The sequence below is a fragment of the Anoplophora glabripennis genome, unplaced genomic scaffold (genome assembly GCF_000390285.2).
Source record: "Anoplophora glabripennis isolate ALB-LARVAE unplaced genomic scaffold, Agla_2.0 scaffold154, whole genome shotgun sequence".
NCBI lineage: Eukaryota > Metazoa > Arthropoda > Insecta > Coleoptera > Cerambycidae > Anoplophora > Anoplophora glabripennis.
This window is the reverse complement of record NW_019416346.1, coordinates 94219-112476: the sequence shown is the minus strand read 5'-3', so window position 1 is coordinate 112476 and position 18258 is coordinate 94219. Positions and strand designations below refer to the sequence as shown.

General features: G+C 29.9%; 1 protein-coding gene across 1 annotated transcript in view; it reads right to left on the bottom strand.

Annotated features, from left to right (window-relative positions):
- The window catches only part of LOC108903758 (gustatory receptor for sugar taste 64f-like), a 34031-nt gene extending 17482 nt beyond the window's left edge, over positions 1-16549 (bottom strand). The window contains exon 1 of the mRNA XM_023454188.1: positions 16475-16549. Coding sequence (XP_023309956.1) covers positions 16475-16549 — 75 coding nt within the window. The remainder of the gene's footprint in view (positions 1-16474) is intronic.
- Between the last annotated feature and the right edge of the window lie 1709 nt (positions 16550-18258).

The following is an 18258-nucleotide window of genomic DNA, read 5'->3' as shown; positions in this document are numbered from 1 at the left end:
TCAGATGTTAGTTTTTGGCCCTCACAGACATTTAATTTCAATGAATCCTCTCTTACAAGTTAGACTTAATAATCATTTACTTCTGCCAGTTAATTCTTGTAAAAATCTCGGTCTGCACATAGATACTGATCTTAGATTTGGGTCTCATGTTAAAAGTTTAATAAAAAAATGTTACTATAAGCTAAAAGTGTTATATATTTTTAAAGATATTTTAAGTACGGATATCAAAATTCGGCTAACCGATACTTTAGTTTTATCTATTTTGATGTATTGTGATACTGTGTTTTGGCCTGCCTTATTAGTTCAAGATAAAAATAGCTTGCAGAAAATTCAAAACGCCTGCATTAGGTTTTGTTATAACTTACGTAAATTTGACCATATTACTAATGCCTTTAAGAACTCAAAATGGTTTAACTTACAAGAGCGATATCATATTCATTTATCCTGTCTTATATTCAATATTATTAGTAATAAATTACCTGCATATCTACATGATAAGATTGTAAAGGGTTCTGATATTCATAATTGTTTTACTCGTCACCGTGATTTATTGAATGTGCCACGACACCACTCTGCTCTATTTGAACGTAGTTTTAGTTATAACTCGGCTAAAATTTATAATTCTTTGTCAGATGACATCAGGGGGGCAACTAGTCTAACAGTTTTTCGGAGAAAAGTTAGGGTCTGGTTTCTTAGTAATCGTGATCGTGTTAACTGATATTTGTATTGCTTATATATTTCATTTGTATGTCTTCTCTCTTGCTGTGAATTGATATAGATTTTAAAATTTAATTCAATGTACTCTTTAACTGGGGTGGTTGTATGAGCAACTTGGTTGGTTACCGCCACCCGCTATAGATGTTCTGTTTATGTAATTGTTTTGTAACTGAATAAAGGCCTATTATTATTATTATTATTATTATAAAATATTATTACCCTTGAAAAATAAATAAACATGGTTTTCGACTAAAATGTACAGTAATATGATGTTATGTATGTGTATCGTTATGTAAAATAGACTGTTTATGATGTTTCATAAAGAATACGGGAAAAAATCGGATGTTAGCAATGTTTCAAAAACCATTACAGCACTCAGGTTGAATGTTTCAGTAAATAAAATTGTGGTAGTAACAATATTAAAAAATATTATTTACTTCATGGTTATTGGCAGAGGAGTTAGTTACATCTTACTGATGCAATAAATATGAATTGAACTTTTTCTGTACTTTTATTCAAGTAATTCTTTGAATATTTTAAATAAACTACGTGATCTGAACCACGCGGACAGTAGAGGAAATTACTTCCAAAACTAAAGCAACTTTTCCTAGTTTTCTAAACAAAAGTGCGTTTTGAGAAATTTAATCACTAATGTTATTTAAGTCTGTTGTTTAAATTTCAGCGCAATCTAATATGAAAGAAATAAAACTGAGACATCTCATTCAAAAATAGGTGCCAAATTTATAGACTAATTTCAGGAAAGAAACCGTAACGTTAGTGTATCTTTTATATGCATGTTTAAAAATATTTTTATTTAATATTATTTATTTATTTAATTAATATTCTATTGAAAATAGAAAAATAATCTTAATTCACTTTAAAAAATATGTTTCGTTAAATTAACAATACTATTTTTTAGAAAAAAATATATTTAGGTCAATTGAAATTATTGTTATAGAAACCAAAACAATCTAATGTAAATAGTTATAACAATAATAATATTGCTGATAAAATATAATTCTAATATCACTATTTATATTATATTTGACAATAATATTATTGTTACATTAATATTATTGTTTTGTTTTGTCTAGGCATAGTGTCTATTACTATAATTTATTATTAATTTGACAGTGCCAAAGTAATCATATTTATTTTGTTAGTTAAACTATAGAACATTGCTGTCCCTATTTTAATAATATATGAGGTCATTAATCATAATTTCAATTGTGGTTACAAAAATTCCTAAAGTGTATTTTAAAGTAAATAAAACAACTTTCTAAGATTTAAAAGTTTATTTTATATCGATTTAAAGCATTGCAAGTGTATTTATCATATGTGCAAAATAAATATTTGAAATGACAATTGTATTTCTAGACATAAGAATATTTCCTGAAAATGTCCGAAATCAATGAACCCTTCTTTTTATACCGTATTATTTGTGTGGGGATATACACAGTGAACCATTAATGTAATCTAATTGTAACAGATCCCCAAATATCTGAATTATTATCAATTCATACGCTACTAGAGCACCAGCAATCTGAAAATAAGAGAACAAGATTAAATAATGAAAAATTGACTGAAAGTTTAAGCATAAAAAAATGCTTAAATGAAATTCAACAATACACAGAAAGAATCTTATTTCAAAAACATATTTATTTTTGTACTTATAGGTATATGGCATATTATAATCTTGAATATATGTGATTACATTTACAGACAAAAATTCTAAGATATACAGGGTGGTCCTTAAGTAATTGTACATAGAAGTATGGTAGATTTGTGACTTTAAAATATTACGATTTGAGCCAACTTGCCTTAATAAAATATTGATAATAAAAAATATACAGGGTGTTAAAAGTGAAATTTTAAAATTTATTTTTCGCAATAGCTTTTTTGGTATGAGAAATCATAATTTGGTATCTAATTTAATGTATCTTTTAGAGGGTGCCACATAAGCCACATATGTGGCATAAATGTACGCTAAACTTTTTTGCCCATCAAGGTAGCGCTCTTTTGTGAAAAAAATATTAAAGGCACGGCATTGTAAGAACAAAAATGTATCCTTGTTAACAACCTCTAAACTTAACGGTTTTCGAGATAATCGAATTTTAAAAATCGGCTGCATAATTCTTCTTTTAATTCATTACGAGAAATATTAACGTAGAAGTAGTATACCCTCATCATGTTTTTACATCAACAGGATGAATATTAACGTAATAGTAGGAGTGACATCAAAAATTTAAAAAATTTAAAAAAATTAAAAAATTAAATAAAAACAGTTAAATTATAAGTATTAATAACCTTAATTAGAAATAAATTGTACACATATTAAGAAAAGAAAAAACTAAGCTAACTAACAGTACAAGTTTAATTATGTCAAAGTAAGTGTTCGATATGTCCATCATTCTCTTCAATGCATTTATCCATACGTTCCATAAAAGATCGCCTCATATTAAATAACATGATTGGTCCAAATCAAACTACAGTTGCATTTATTTCTGCCCAAAGTTGGTTGCGAGTATTTATGGGACTTTTATAAACAAGTTGTTTCATTGCGCCCCATGCGCCAAAATCGAGAGGATTAAAGTCTGGGCTACGTGCTGGCCAAGGGAAATGACTACCACGACCAATTCAGCGTGCAGGAAAGTTGGTATTTAAATATGTCCTGACTTCTCTCATATAATGAGGAGGTGCACCATCTTGTATAATCCACATATTTTGCCTGAAATTTAGTGGCAATTCTTCCAAAAGATCAATGAAGTCATTTTGTAAAAAATGTAAGTAGTTCTGACCATTCAAGGTATGCGGGAAATAGTATGGCCCTAAAAAATGATCACCAATGATCCCACACCATACATTTATTTTGAATTCGTGTTGAAAATGTCTTTCTCTTTAAAAATGAGAATTTTCAATTTCCCAGATATTATTATTTCTTAAATTAAAAATACCACGGCGGCTAAATGTTGCCTTGTCCGTAAATAATATTCTATTAAAAAAGGTAGGTGGGGTCAAGATTTTGCCTATTTCGGATATCACTTGCAAATTAGTTTCTTAATGGTAGATCTGCTGGCAATAAATTTTGCACAGGCGTAAAATGGTAGGGGTGATATGTATCGAGGTTTAGTCTTTTTAAAACTGAAGATTTACTGATTCCTAAAGCTGAAGATGACCTTCTTGTACTAACTTGAAGATCATCTGCAACGTGAACCAATTTCATCATCTTGATCAGGCGTAATAATTCTCGGTCGGCCTAAATTATCACGTTTAGGACGAAATGAACCACTTTAGCCTAAATTCCTAAATAAATTTTCAAATGTTTGGTGATTAGGTTGCAGCCTGTTTTGATATCTTCTGAAATATTCCCATTTCGCAGCACGTCCGTTGAAATATTGCTGGCAGTAAATAGTAACCATATATCTCATTTCTGTATTAGAACAATTATTGTCTCGGCATTTTCTGCTATTACTTAATTATCTGAAATATTCAATTAAAACTTTTTCAAACGTCATAGATTATGAAAACAAGAATGTTTAGCTGTTAAAATCATTCGTGACTTCCGTCTACTACGTTTCTAGAATTAAAGAATTATGCAGCCGATTTTTAAAATTCGATTATCTCGAAAACCGTTAAGTTTAGAGGTTGTTAACAAGTACACATTTTTGTTCTTACAATGCCGTGCCTTTAATATTTTTTCCCCAAAAAAGAGCTATCTTGATGGGTAAAAAAGATTAGTGTACATTTATGCCACACATGTGCATTATGTGGCGCCCTCTAAAAGATACATTAAATTAGATACCAAATTATGATTTCTTATACCAAAAAACCCCCAGCTAAATTTTTTTTTGTATAAATGTCCAAAAATGTTCAAGTTATTGCGAAAAAATGAATTTTGAAATTCCACTTTTAACACCCAGTATCTTTCTTATTATCAATATTTTATTAAGGCAAGTTGGCTCAAATCGTAATGTTTTAAAGTCACAAATCTATCATACTTCTATGTACAATTACTTAAGGACCACCCTGTATAACGTTTCTACACGACCATAAGACCCAGCTCTCAGCAATCAAAGTTTAATTTCGCTACAATAATGTATTACATAGAATTGAAAGAGTAATTTAGTTTCTATAGATATCGTAGAATAAATATTTATAAAATATACCTTTAAAGTTAGGTCCCTTTTTACAACAAAAAAGTTTAGACCGGTCAAAGCCATGTTGTTACTTGAAATTTGGTGAATCATCCTCTCTATCTGAAAATTATATTTTATTTATTCAACAACTGTAAACTACTTTTAATAAAAACAAAGTGAGACTAATTTATAGCTTAAAATTTATAAACAAGTACAAGCAATTATAATATTCGAGATAGCGTATTCCTATGTCTTATTCCTTTCTGTTCGTTTGATTTACAAGGTGTACACATTTTGTCATTTAGGTTAAAATAATATAATAATCGTTTTCCTTTCTCAAAATCAGCACAGGTAAATACAAAATTCGATTTTTAATTCCAATTTCATTTTTCATTTTAGAGCATCAAATTATGAACAAATATTTATTGTAAATAAGGTTCTGTACATTCTCGTGTTAAATGTACATATATTTTGCTGGACATGTTTTCTATAGAAGTAAACAAATGTCACCCGTCAGTCCGAGGCGTACATTTAACGCTAATCATGTTGACAGTATCGCATGGCTTTTATTCCTAGTAATTTAAAATGAATTAAATGAATAAATTGTGTAGAATAAAAATTGAATCATATAGAAAAATATTTTTTCATTATTATAATTAATTTGTAAATAGTTATGGCAGAAGCAAATAGATTTTAGTTAATTAATATTTTTTCAAAAATAGATCCTAGATATGTTCGTACAATACTTGTTGAAATAGAATTCTAAAAAAAGAACCGAAGAAACACGCCTTCGTAACTGCAAAACACAGTATGCACCGCAAGCTGCTACACTGAATGCCACGCCGCCAATGTCTTTCTCCCTCTGGTGTCGAATGCGATTAATTCCAAGAAAGTAATGCAGGGGTCTATTTGAAATTATATGTCAACAAATATCGTACAGACTGTAATCCCGGGAAAGACTTAAAACCTCTGAAATTAATTTTATTTTTAAAGTTTTAGGAAAAAAATGTATAAATCAGTTGTTCATAAAACTCAACTCATCGATTACGTTTTTAACTCCGAAGCTTTCAAAACTATAAAAATTTCTGCGATGATTTTTAAAGACGTTTGAAAATTGAAGGTTGCATATATTGTATTAAAAACTATATTTGAGAGAAAAAAAATCCTATAGCTATATTTGTGTATACTTATATGTTTTTCTGATAAGGTGGAAGAAGCTTTTTCTTTGAATTAACAGTAAGAAATAAAGACACTTATCCAATAGACCTTTTTAGTGGTAACGTCACATATGCCAAATAATAGGCAACCCCATAGTGCACATTATCATGAAGAATTTCCCAATATTTTTACTAGATCGATGTTCGACCTTATGTAGGTACTTTGGACATGAGTGCCAAAAATTTCTTCTTTGTCATGACCTTAAATATCGCGATAATCTGGAAATATCAGAAATATTTAAGAAGTTTCAAACCCCAAGTGACAAACTAAAATAGTTATAGAATTTATATATTTAAATTTATAGAACAATATTGACTTTTATAGTAATTAATAAATTAAAATTATATCAATGTTACTGAGCATGCGCATTAAAGATAATTTCATATAAGCGAAGGATATCATTCAAGAAAAGTTTAGTTATGGTTAAGAGTACGTCTATAATAATCCACTTGAAGAAAAAACATTCGATAAACAGACTGACACAGCGCAACACCAAGAAAAACAATAAAAATACCTAGTAGAACTAGAAAATGTCACGATTAAACAAAAGAAGAGAAAATATGCTAATGATGATAGCAATAACGTATCAACAAGATCTCACTTGTGTATGAGGCTATTCTTTCCAAGTGAGAGTAGGAATAACACGGCTAATGTTAAATTTTTACTTTATTTAAATTTAGGAATATTCTTTTATATCGTTTTAAGTGCATTAGTGTATCTATTTTACCAAGCACGTGTTGTTCTTAAATACATACTTCTAAATCCTTGTAAAAATAAATTAATTTGAAGTTGTTTTATAGAATCTATGTAAATAGTACACAAGGGTCAGATTCGGTTTGTACAATTTCAACTATAATAATTCGCTGCTGGTTGCCTAAATATGTGAAGTCACACTAAAAGAATCTATTACCAAAAGACTCAACAATAGAAATTTTGGAGTTCTTAGTGACAATATTTCCCAATATCTCCGCTTGTTAACAAATTTCTATACTAATTCAATTAATTTTTGGTTTCATGGTTACAAGGTCACCACTTTTTAATTGTCCAGTACAGGTGTCTTTCTTATTTTAAGAGATACGAAAACGGTTAGATACCAGAGCAAAAATGTGCAGAATTTTAAGCCGATTACGAACTCGTTTTTAAATTTAGAAATTTCGGAATGGTTCTGAAGATATTCGAAGGAAACTGATTTTATGGCATTTCTTTTTTGGCATATTTCAGTTGTTTTTTAAAAATGTGTAGTCTGATATAAAATGATGTGAAGAATCGATTTTTATTGTATGCTGGGCGGTAGTAAACTTTTATTTTTGTTATGGACGCTATATTGAATTTTTGCCTCATTAGAAGAAAAGGGGAATTCTCTTTATAGGATATATAATTTATGGGTTTCATAAATAAGTAACCAAGATATTGAATATAATTATAATTTTAATAAAAAAGTCAAGTAGTCTTGTGAAACATTTGAATTTTTTCTATAAATTAATTTTATATTTCTTTACGTTTTAACACCGCAATCTTCATTTGCGTAACAGCAACAAGAACAACGAACAAATCGACATAGATAACGCAAAACAAATAATTAGATTTTAGTGTTAAAAATAGATTGTTAAGAAATAAAAATAAAAGAATTGGCCCAAGGTTAGATCCCTGAGGTACACCCTAACAAAGCATTAAATTTAAAACCATTGTATAAAACATTTTGCGTTGTGAAGGATATCTTCGCAAGAGACTGAGTAAGCTATCACCACAGCCGTCTATCTAGGTGTGCTATCACTAATACCCAAATGATCTGATGATGATCATATCATTAGCTCAACTTTCATGCTCCAAGCCAAAGATCATCAATACCTCTGACTAATTTTTTAAAACTTTATCACGCATTTCAAAAAGCAGCAGCTGAAGGTCTAAACCAGGGGTCGGCAAGTAATTTTAGGTGGGGTCCGGATACATTTGAAAATTTTTAACGAGGTCCAGAAAAAAAATTCATATTTCTTATTTTTTTATTTTAATTTGGACTCAAATTTAATCTGCTTACTAACCATTAAGAACTCACACACTCACACAATTGTAAAATACTAGAAAACATTTTTTAAATAATTTATTTGAGTAATTNTTTAACACCCTGTATCTTTCTTATTATCAATATTTTATTAAGGCAAGTTGGCTCAAATCGTAATGTTTTAAAGTCACAAATCTATCATACTTCTATGTACAATTACTTAAGGACCACCCTGTATAACGTTTCTACACGACCATAAGACCCAGCTCTCAGCAATCAAAGTTTAATTTCGCTACAATAATGTATTACATAGAATTGAAAGAGTAATTTAGTTTCTATAGATATCGTAGAATAAATATTTATAAAATATACCTTTAAAGTTAGGTCCCTTTTTACAACAAAAAAGTTTAGACCGGTCAAAGCCATGTTGTTACTTGAAATTTGGTGAATCATCCTCTCTATCTGAAAATTATATTTTATTTATTCAACAACTGTAAACTACTTTTAATAAAAACAAAGTGAGACTAATTTATAGCTTAAAATTTATAAACAAGTACAAGCAATTAATTACAATATTCGATATAGCGTATTCCTATGTCTTATTCCTTTCTGTTCGTTTGATTTACAAGGTGTACACATTTTGTCATTTAGGTTAAAATAATATAATAATCGTTTTCCTTTTTCAAAATCAGCACAGGTAAATACAAAATTCGATTTTTAATTCCAATTTCATTTTTCATTTTAGAGCATCAAATTATGAACAAATATTTATTGTAAATAAGGTTCTGTACATTCTCGTGTTAAATGTACATATATTTTGCTGGACATGTTTTCTATAGAAGTAAACAAATGTCACCCGTCAGTCCGAGGCGTACATTTAACGCCAATCATGTTGACAGTATCGCATGGCTTTTATTCCTAGTAATTTAAAATGAATTAAATGAATAAATTGTGTAGAATAAAAATTGAATCATATAGAAAAATATTTTTTCATTATTATAATTAATTTGTAAATAGTTATGGCAGAAGCAAATAGATTTTAGTTAATTATTATTTTTTCAAAAATAGATCCTAGATATGTTCGTACGATACTTGTTGAAATGGAATTCTAAAAAAAGAACCGAAGAAACACGCCTTCGTAACTGCAAAACACAGTATGCACCGCAAGCTGCTACACTGAATGCCACGCCGCCAATGTCTTTCTCCCTCTGGTGTCGAATGCGATTAATTCCAAGAAAGTAATGCAGGGGTCTATTTGAAATTATATGTCAACAAATATCGTACAGACTGTAATCCCGGGAAAGACTTAAAACCTCTGAAATTAATTTTATTTTTAAAGTTTTAGGAAAAAAATGTATAAATCAGTTGTTCATAAAACTCAACTCATCGATTACGTTTTTAACTCCGAAGCTTTCAAAACTATAAAAATTTCTGCGATGATTTTTAAAGACGTTTGAAAATTGAAGGTTGCATATATTGTATTAAAAACTATATTTGAGAGAAAAAAAATCCTATAGCTATATTTGTGTATACATATAAGTTTTTCTGATAAGGTGGAAAAAGCTTTTTCTGTGAATTAACAGTAAGAAATAAAGACATTTATCCAATAGACCTTTTTAGTGGTCACGTCACATATGCCAAATAATAGGCAACCCCATAGTGCACATTATCATGAAGAATTTCCCAATATTTTTACTAGATCGATGTTCGACCTTATGTAGGTACTTTGGACATGAGTGCCAAAAATTTCTTCTTTGTCATGACCTTAAATATCGCGATAATCTGGAAATATCAGAAATATTTAAGAAGTTTCAAACCCCAAGTGACAAACTAAAATAGTTATAGAATTTATATATTTAAAATTATAGAATAATATTGACTTTTATAGTAATTAATAAATTAAAATTACATCAGTGTTACTGAGCATGCGCATTAAAGATAATTTCATATAAGCGAAGGATATCATTCAAGAAAAGTTTAGTTATGGTTAAGAGTACGTCTATAATAATCCACTTGAAGAAAAAACATTCGATAAACAGACTGACACAGCGCAACACCAAGAAAAACAATAAAAATACCTAGTAGAACTAGAAAATGTCACGATTAAACAAAAGAAGAGAAAATATGCTAATGATGATAGCAATAACGTATCAACAAGATCTCACTTGTGTATGAGGCTATTCTTTCCAAGTGAGAGTAGGAATAACACGGCTAATGTTAAATTTTTACTTTATTTAAATTTAGGAATATTCTTTTATATCGTTTTAAGTGCATTAGTGTATCTATTTTACCAAGCACGTGTTGTTCTTAAATACATACTTCTAAATCCTTGTAAAAATAAATTAATTTGAAGTTGTTTTATAGAATCTATGTAAATAGTACACAAGGGTCAGATTCGGTTTGTACAATTTCAACTATAATAATTCGCTGCTGGTTGCCTAAATATGTGAAGTCACACTAAAAGAATCTATTACCAAAAGACTCAACAATAGAAATTTTGGAGTTCTTAGTGACAATATTTCCCAATATCTCCGCTTGTTAACAAATTTCTATACTAATTCAATTAATTTTTGGTTTCATGGTTACAAGGTCACCACTTTTTAATTGTCCAGTACAGGTGTCTTTCTTATTTTAAGAGATACGAAAACGGTTAGATACCAGAGCAAAAATGTGCAGAATTTTAAGCCGATTACGAACTCGTTTTTAAATTTAGAAATTTCGGAATGGTTCTGAAGATATTCGAAGGAAACTGATTTTATGGCATTTCTTTTTTGGCATATTTCAGTTGTTTTTTAAAAATGTGTAGTCTGATATAAAATGATGTGAAGAATCGATTTTTATTGTATGCTGGGCGGTAGTAAACTTTTATTTTTGTTATGGACGCTATATTGAATTTTTGCCTCATTAGAAGAAAAGGGGAATTCTCTTTATAGGATATATAATTTATGGGTTTCATAAATAAGTAACCAAGATATTGAATATAATTATAATTTTAATAAAAAAGTCAAGTAGTCTTGTGAAACATTTGAATTTTTTCTATATTTTAATATTTCTTATTTTTGACACAGCAACCTTTATTTACATAACAATAACAAGAAAAAGTATTAAATATAAGAAATATTGAATTAATTTATAGAAAAAAATCAAATGTTTCACGTGGCTACTTGAATTTATTATTAAAATTATAATTATATTCAATATATTGGTTATGTATATTTATGAAAACTCCATAAATTATACATCGTTATGAAGAAAATTTCCCAAATTCAATATGGCGACCATAAAGAAACAAATATTAACTACCGCTCAGCACACATTTTTAGAGGTACGTTGATATTCATATTAAACATCGATTCCTCACATAATTTTATAACAGACTACACATTTTTATCCTAAAATGTTTTAAAACAAGTGAAATACGACCAAAAAAAGAAATAGCACAAAATCGGTTTCATTCGGATATCTTCGGAACTTTTCGGAATTTTCTAAATTTAAAAACGATTCTGTGACCGGTATAAAATTCTACACATTTTTGCTCATTTAACCATCTCTTAAAATAAGAAAGATACCTGTATTGGATAATTAAAAAGTTGTAACCCTATAATTTACCACCATTAATTCGATATATTTTTCCAGTTATAAAAAAAAAATTGNAAAAAAATTCATATTTCTTATTTTTTTATTTTAATTTGGACTCAAATTTAATCTGCTTACTAACCATTAAGAACTCACACACTTACACAATTGTAAAATACTAGAAAACATTTTTTAAATAATTTATTTGAGTAATTTATACTTTCAAAAAATTTTTGGCGGTCCAGTATTTTACCTTCCGCGGTCCGCCAGTTGCCGACCCTTGGTCTAAACCTTTTGTTCTTAAGGGTGACGCAAGAAATAACCTTCTCAAGTTTTCGAGTAGATTTAGAAAATACTCTGTATTTCTCCATTTTTGTTGGTCTTTTATGAGATAAATTAATCAAAATAATTAAGAGTATTGACCCCCCATGCTGCATGCAATAATAAACTTCTTAATTTCGATTAGTTTTTATTGTCAAAGTGACATCTATAAAGGGTGTTACTTTTTATTAAGCAACTAATTTTAAATTAATTAAAAAAAATTACCATAAGTATAAGCCCGCCCTGTGCACCTTGTGCATGTGTGTTGTATGTTGCATATGAAGCGATTTCGGTATCAAATAGCACAAGATCCGGATTTTAGAAGCAAAGTGCTTTTTACGGATAAATGTTGTTTTACTAGAGACGGCACACTATAGTCTAAATCGACCTAAATTGGACAAAAATCTATAGCGCCTCATAGAATAGGGCTACGGAAAATAACCAGGGCGATTTTTGAAGGTCTGAAGATGTACTTTTATTAAACAATAAGGACGAAATGCTTCCTATACGGGAAATCCTTTGAAAATCTCGCTGAAACTATGGTTTTTTCAAATTTTTTGCCTATTTCTCCTTAAACATAAATGTAAAGGAAACTAGGACAAACATTTATCATAGATTATTAAAGTAGAGAGAAAAACCTTCAATTTGGTTTTTTAAAGAAGTTGCTAGGTGCTATAGAATCCAAGTTACAACCGTTTTAATCCGAGAGTCTCCCCAAAAACAAGATTTTTTAATAATTTTCGCCTTGTTTCTCTTCAGGATTTAATGAAAAGGAAACCAGGACAATATTACATTGTAGGTTATTAAATTAAAGTAAAAGACCTGTAATTTGGTTTTTTTGGGGAGGTTTCTAAGTGCTATAGAATCAGCGATTTTAAGCTAAAGTAGCGAAATTGCGGAAAATTACCGTTCACGGATTTGACACCTTGAAAATTAAAAAATCTTAAATGTTATAACTCCGCACCTAGGGGCTTCTTCCACGGCTTAAATTAAAGCTCATGGACTATAATCTCTTTAGCTTGCATGAGCATCTTGAAGAGTTTTCAGAAAACTCACAAGGAGAAGTGGTCTCGTAGAAAGTGAAAGAAAATACGAAAAAGTCAAATTTTCAATTTTGAATGAACGGCAATGAAAAAAAAAATGCAAATTCCTCACAATGTATACATTTTCTTCTTGTTGTTGTTGGTCAAACGTAACTTCCCTAAATGTTTCAGGAAAAAAATTGGAACTGGTTTTCTGTACTGTAAGCATTTGAATATCGCGAAAAACTGCGTTTTTTCGAAAAATCGCAAACCTCAAATAGTCATAACTTGGACAATTTTTCTTAGTTTTTTTCAGCTCATAAAAAAGTTTTATAGGTCTTTTTGAGACGAACAGATTGGTCGCTGTTAAAATATAGAAGTTTTAAATTTGTCCTCCTTCTTCCTCCATTCTCGCGATATTTTATCTAAATGAATAATAAGATAGGTTACGTACATAGGTAACTAAATATTTCGATATTTTCAGAATTTTCTTTAACAAACCTCCCTATTGTAGATCGAATCTGGCAAGTTATATAAATGCACCAACGCTTTTCGACATTCGTCGTTCACCGCTGCTCCATATATACAAACACATGCAGTTCTCGCTATCAAATATCCAAAAGAGTAGTACAGACATATTTTTTCTAAGCTACTGTTGAGTTGAAGAGTGATAAAAAGCTGAATAAGTATCAGAGACAGGTTCCCTACAAAGGAGAGTACGATAAACCATGAAAACGTGGAATTTACTGATTTGCATAAATGTTCTAGTCTGTCATAGTCCTCCCTAATTTCTCTCCAAATATTTTCTTCGGTGCTCTAAAAATAAACAGAAAATACCTGGTACAAAAGACATGCAATAAGTTCAAAAAATTTGTGTTATATTAAAGTTTATTGGAACAGGAATGTTATATAACTAAAATAGAAATATAGTAAAAAAACATTTGTACTGCGGTTTGGTAAAAACAATAACAATAAGCTGAAGTTATCCTAAAAAGTAAAACATTAAATACGGGCCTCAATTTTAAAGACAATTTTCTTTTGTATTAAAAGATTAGTTCTCAATAATAACGGTTGCATATAAAATTTCAATGAAATTTAAGTTTTCTGTACAAAGTGAGCAAGTTCTTTTACCCGAATACATTAATTTAAATAATCTTATTTTTCTTTTTAAAATGAAAATTAATACATCTTTTAAAATATATATATGTAACAAAAGCCGGGACTCGTGATAGATTATTTGTTAGTTCTCGGTACGGATGAGTCAACTCAGTCGACAATAATTATTGAAAAGTTAAGGGTTTTCAAGTAGGTTTAGCGTCGCCATAAAGTCGTTGAGAAACTGGTGCCTCTTGTCACCGGGAATAATAAATTTGTAAAGCTCGACCACCGCAGTCCTTGGGAGAAGGCCTCATGAAATCTAGCAATGATTTTGAACAAGTAGACTTAGATCGTCGGGGCCATGTGTTGGGCATCCGGTATCGAATAACTTCGTTGGTTTAGCCCATGGTGAAGGGAAAAATCGATATTTCTAATAACGCGCAAAATACATTCAAAAAGACATATGAATTCCAAGATATTTAAATAAGTTGTTAGAATGTTGTGAGGAAAATAATAATAGATCAAATAGCTGGTTTTTAGGCGGATTTTCCAAGCTATAAGAATATATTAAATGAGATTGACTAATCCGTCCCGTGTTGCTATACGGAGTCACAAGAGGAAGGTGTAGTGTTACTTGTAAGTTCAGTTTAATCACAAAATTATCCATAAAATTGTAAATTCATTCAATTAGATATTAACATTGTATAGTTAAGCTATTTCAACCCCCGATATTCAGGGATCCCGCCAATAAGATAAGAACTGAAATTTCCGACCCAAGAAATGGGCGTGTCGAAGCGAGGTGTCAAATTCAATAGAGATCTCCGAAAAAAAGGCAGTTTTTCCATGGATTCCACACTGGCAGTTTTCTTAATTTTAGAGTCTCGGGTTAATTTAATAATGGATAGTCTTTCGAAATTTTGCTATGAAATCACTTTGAGCTCCCTGAAGCTCAGATTGCGTTATCGCATGTAAATTAATTAATAATGTTTGTTCGAATCCATTGTGCCTTCGTTATTTTGTTTGTTTGCTTTGTTTTTATTGTTATTAAAAACTTTCCTCATTCTCTGAACGTACAGCATTTCCAAGTCCCCACGCATCAATTAAAGTGTAGATGATAATTAATTATAAAGTCTGTTTCGAGAAGTTAATAGTAAGCTCTTTTGCAAGTTAATATCGTTATGATACTGGTCATAACGGGAGATAGATAAATAAATAGAAAATAACCCCTAAGGATTTTATTATTAGCTTTTGTACTTTTACTTAATTTTAAAGGTATTAAATTAATTCAAAGAAATTCAAAAATTAAACCGTGAATAATTTAAATTTAAGAAAAATTCTATCATATCCTGAACGCTTCTGAGGTGCATCGAAGGTTAGCTATTGTTCTGTTGCAGTATCGCCTTTGAAAGCGGATACAGCGACTGTCTTCACACCTGGAATAAAACCTGAATTGCCGAATGCTTTACTGTTTCATTTGGCTAAATTTTTCGTATAGTTTTCAACTTTATCGTTTTACGAGAGGATGTTCATAAAGTGCCTTTATGTGGTGTAAGTTTATAATCTTATAAAGTTATTTATTTCAGTGTATAGTGACGAACGGTGTAATTTTGTGTTTTAATTTTCAAGATTTTGTGTGAAGTTATGAGAAAAACATGTATACGAATTAAGAAAGAATTGATATGGTTAGAAGCTACTTTTTATCAGGAGCAAACAAGACGATACCATATAGATTTTGCCCACTTATAAATACCGAATAAGAAAATGTTTGTGAGATTTGCTCTTTAATAACATTTCTTTTAAATATAAGATTTACAGCCCAGTTACCAATTGTGTATGCTCTGCGACTAAAACGCGTCGTTGTTTGAGGTCGTACTAGTTTGTCTAGCGGCAGGATATATGAAAATTACTAAAAAAAGGTTAAAAAAAAATAAGTTTTCAAGGCCAAATTTGGAAAAATATACTATTTATAAGTATTTCTAAAGGTCAAACGTAGCCTCTGTATAAATATGAAGTTACACCTTGTATAAATATTAGCTGATTAGTAGAGAATTGATGGTATAACGAGCAATATCATCAATTAAAAACCTTGCTTATGAGGATAGATATACTTTGCATACCTAGCTAGATTTTTGTATCAGAAAACACTGGTTGAAACAATTTTTTTAAATTTAATTGAATTAGTTCAATACATTTAAAATCAAGAACAACTAAAATTTTATAGAAAAATGTCTGTGTTGACGTCACTGTTGAAGAATAAACAAACCTATGATTCAGAAATAGGGAGTCAAAACGTTTGGAAGTTATCTGACCAATTTGCGTTTATGCTTAAGTATGTGTATAAAAAAGATTATATCTAATTTACATAAGTTACATAATCTTGTACTTACTTGAAGGCTGATAACTGTTTTGATTCTCTTTTTGATTTGTTTCAGTCTTGCTGCTAAAGATATACTCAAGACCATTATGATAACGTCAACAATGGTACAAGAAAAGAACGCTTGAAAGTTAGCATACTGGAATTATATATATTAATATGTATATTATATGTTAAACACGTCTTACCAATATAAATATTGTGGAAATTATATTGTAACTGAAAAAGGAATGGCTGAAAAAGTTTTTTGTTAAATAAACCTCGCAGAAATTGTTTTTGTTTAGGTAACCTTCGCAGTAATTTACCCAGGAAAATTCTACTGCCTGCATTAAACCATATTCAACTAAAACGAGTAGTAATATATACAGTATGTCCCAGGATGGGGTACCGCACTCTTGTAATCTTTTTTATTGTTGATTCTTCGAGAAAATATGTAATAAAACATACATCAGGGATTAGGGCGTCCAAAATATTTCAAAATGTGAAATTTTCCCTTAACCTTTTTATTTTTTTTTTTGTTTAAAACTTTTTTTTACCAAGTTTTTTGGGGACTTCAGGAATTGTTTAATTTTGGGTTTTGTTAAAAAAGGAGGATTATTCCCTTTTTTCATTTAGGAGGCGGGGTTTTTTACTTTTTTCCTTTAAGGCGGCCGGAATTTTTAAAAATAAGTAAACTTTTATTTTGAAAATATAATATAATTGCCACATCGCGTCGCGTCGTCGGTTTAGGTTTCTTGACATTTCGAAAGACACATCGCTCTCGTCCTCAGAAGTTAACTCTGAAAGTTTTCGAGTTTTTGAAAAGAGCGGTATGTCTCTCGAAACGTCAAGAAACCTAAACTGACGACGAGGCAATCGGCCCGGAAATTGTTCTACTACATATTAACAACTACCACATAAGGCTGCAAACGAAGTAAATGATTTTCTAATTAAAAAATAAAAATAACAAATTAGAACTTCAATTAACAACAGCAAAGAAGCAAGTACTATTCAACTTGTAAACTTTCAAGTAATACACATTTTTCTAATCTTTTTCTAAATTCCTTGTAGGTGCTGTGCAAAACCATACTTATCGTATCAACTTCGACGTCACCTGTTACGTGGGTGTTGTATATTAATGAAATCGTAATATTAACCGTTGGTAGAAGGAAGCGCAAAAACAAACGCTTAGGTGGGGAATTCTGGAAGGAAGCTTAAATAGTTGAAGTGAGAACAGTGTGGAGATGGGAGTAAGACGATCGGTGGGCAGTGAGGCAAAATAGTGAAAAATCAAAGTGTTTGATCCGTATTAATTAGCAGGTAATTATTCTGTAAGTACTTTGTCGTTAATTGTTCTATGTAATCTTATGATTGTGATGGTTACAGATGTTTAATGATAATAATTCTTAGTATGTTTAGCCACCATTGCTTTATGCTCAAGGGCATATATTTTTCTAAGATAAAATTGTTACAATTATTATTAGCGATTGCTCATCATTTATTACATGTTAAAATATGTATATATTGTCGTGATTGCCCAGATATTGCAATAACAACTCTTTTGTTTCACATCTAACTTGTTTTGTCATGATTACATTGTTCGAAAAACAACTAATAAAGCGTTTCTTGTGCTCACTTTATATCATACGTCTATAAGAGCCTTGTTGAATTTACTAACATTTTCGCCCTTGAGGGACGAATCTGAAAAAAAAAAGAATAATTAAATACAAAAAAAGAATTGCTAAAACAGATCTTCCGAAATCTCAACACATAGCTGGATTGCCTCCCGTATGGGACTCCAGTACTTTCCGGCCCTGC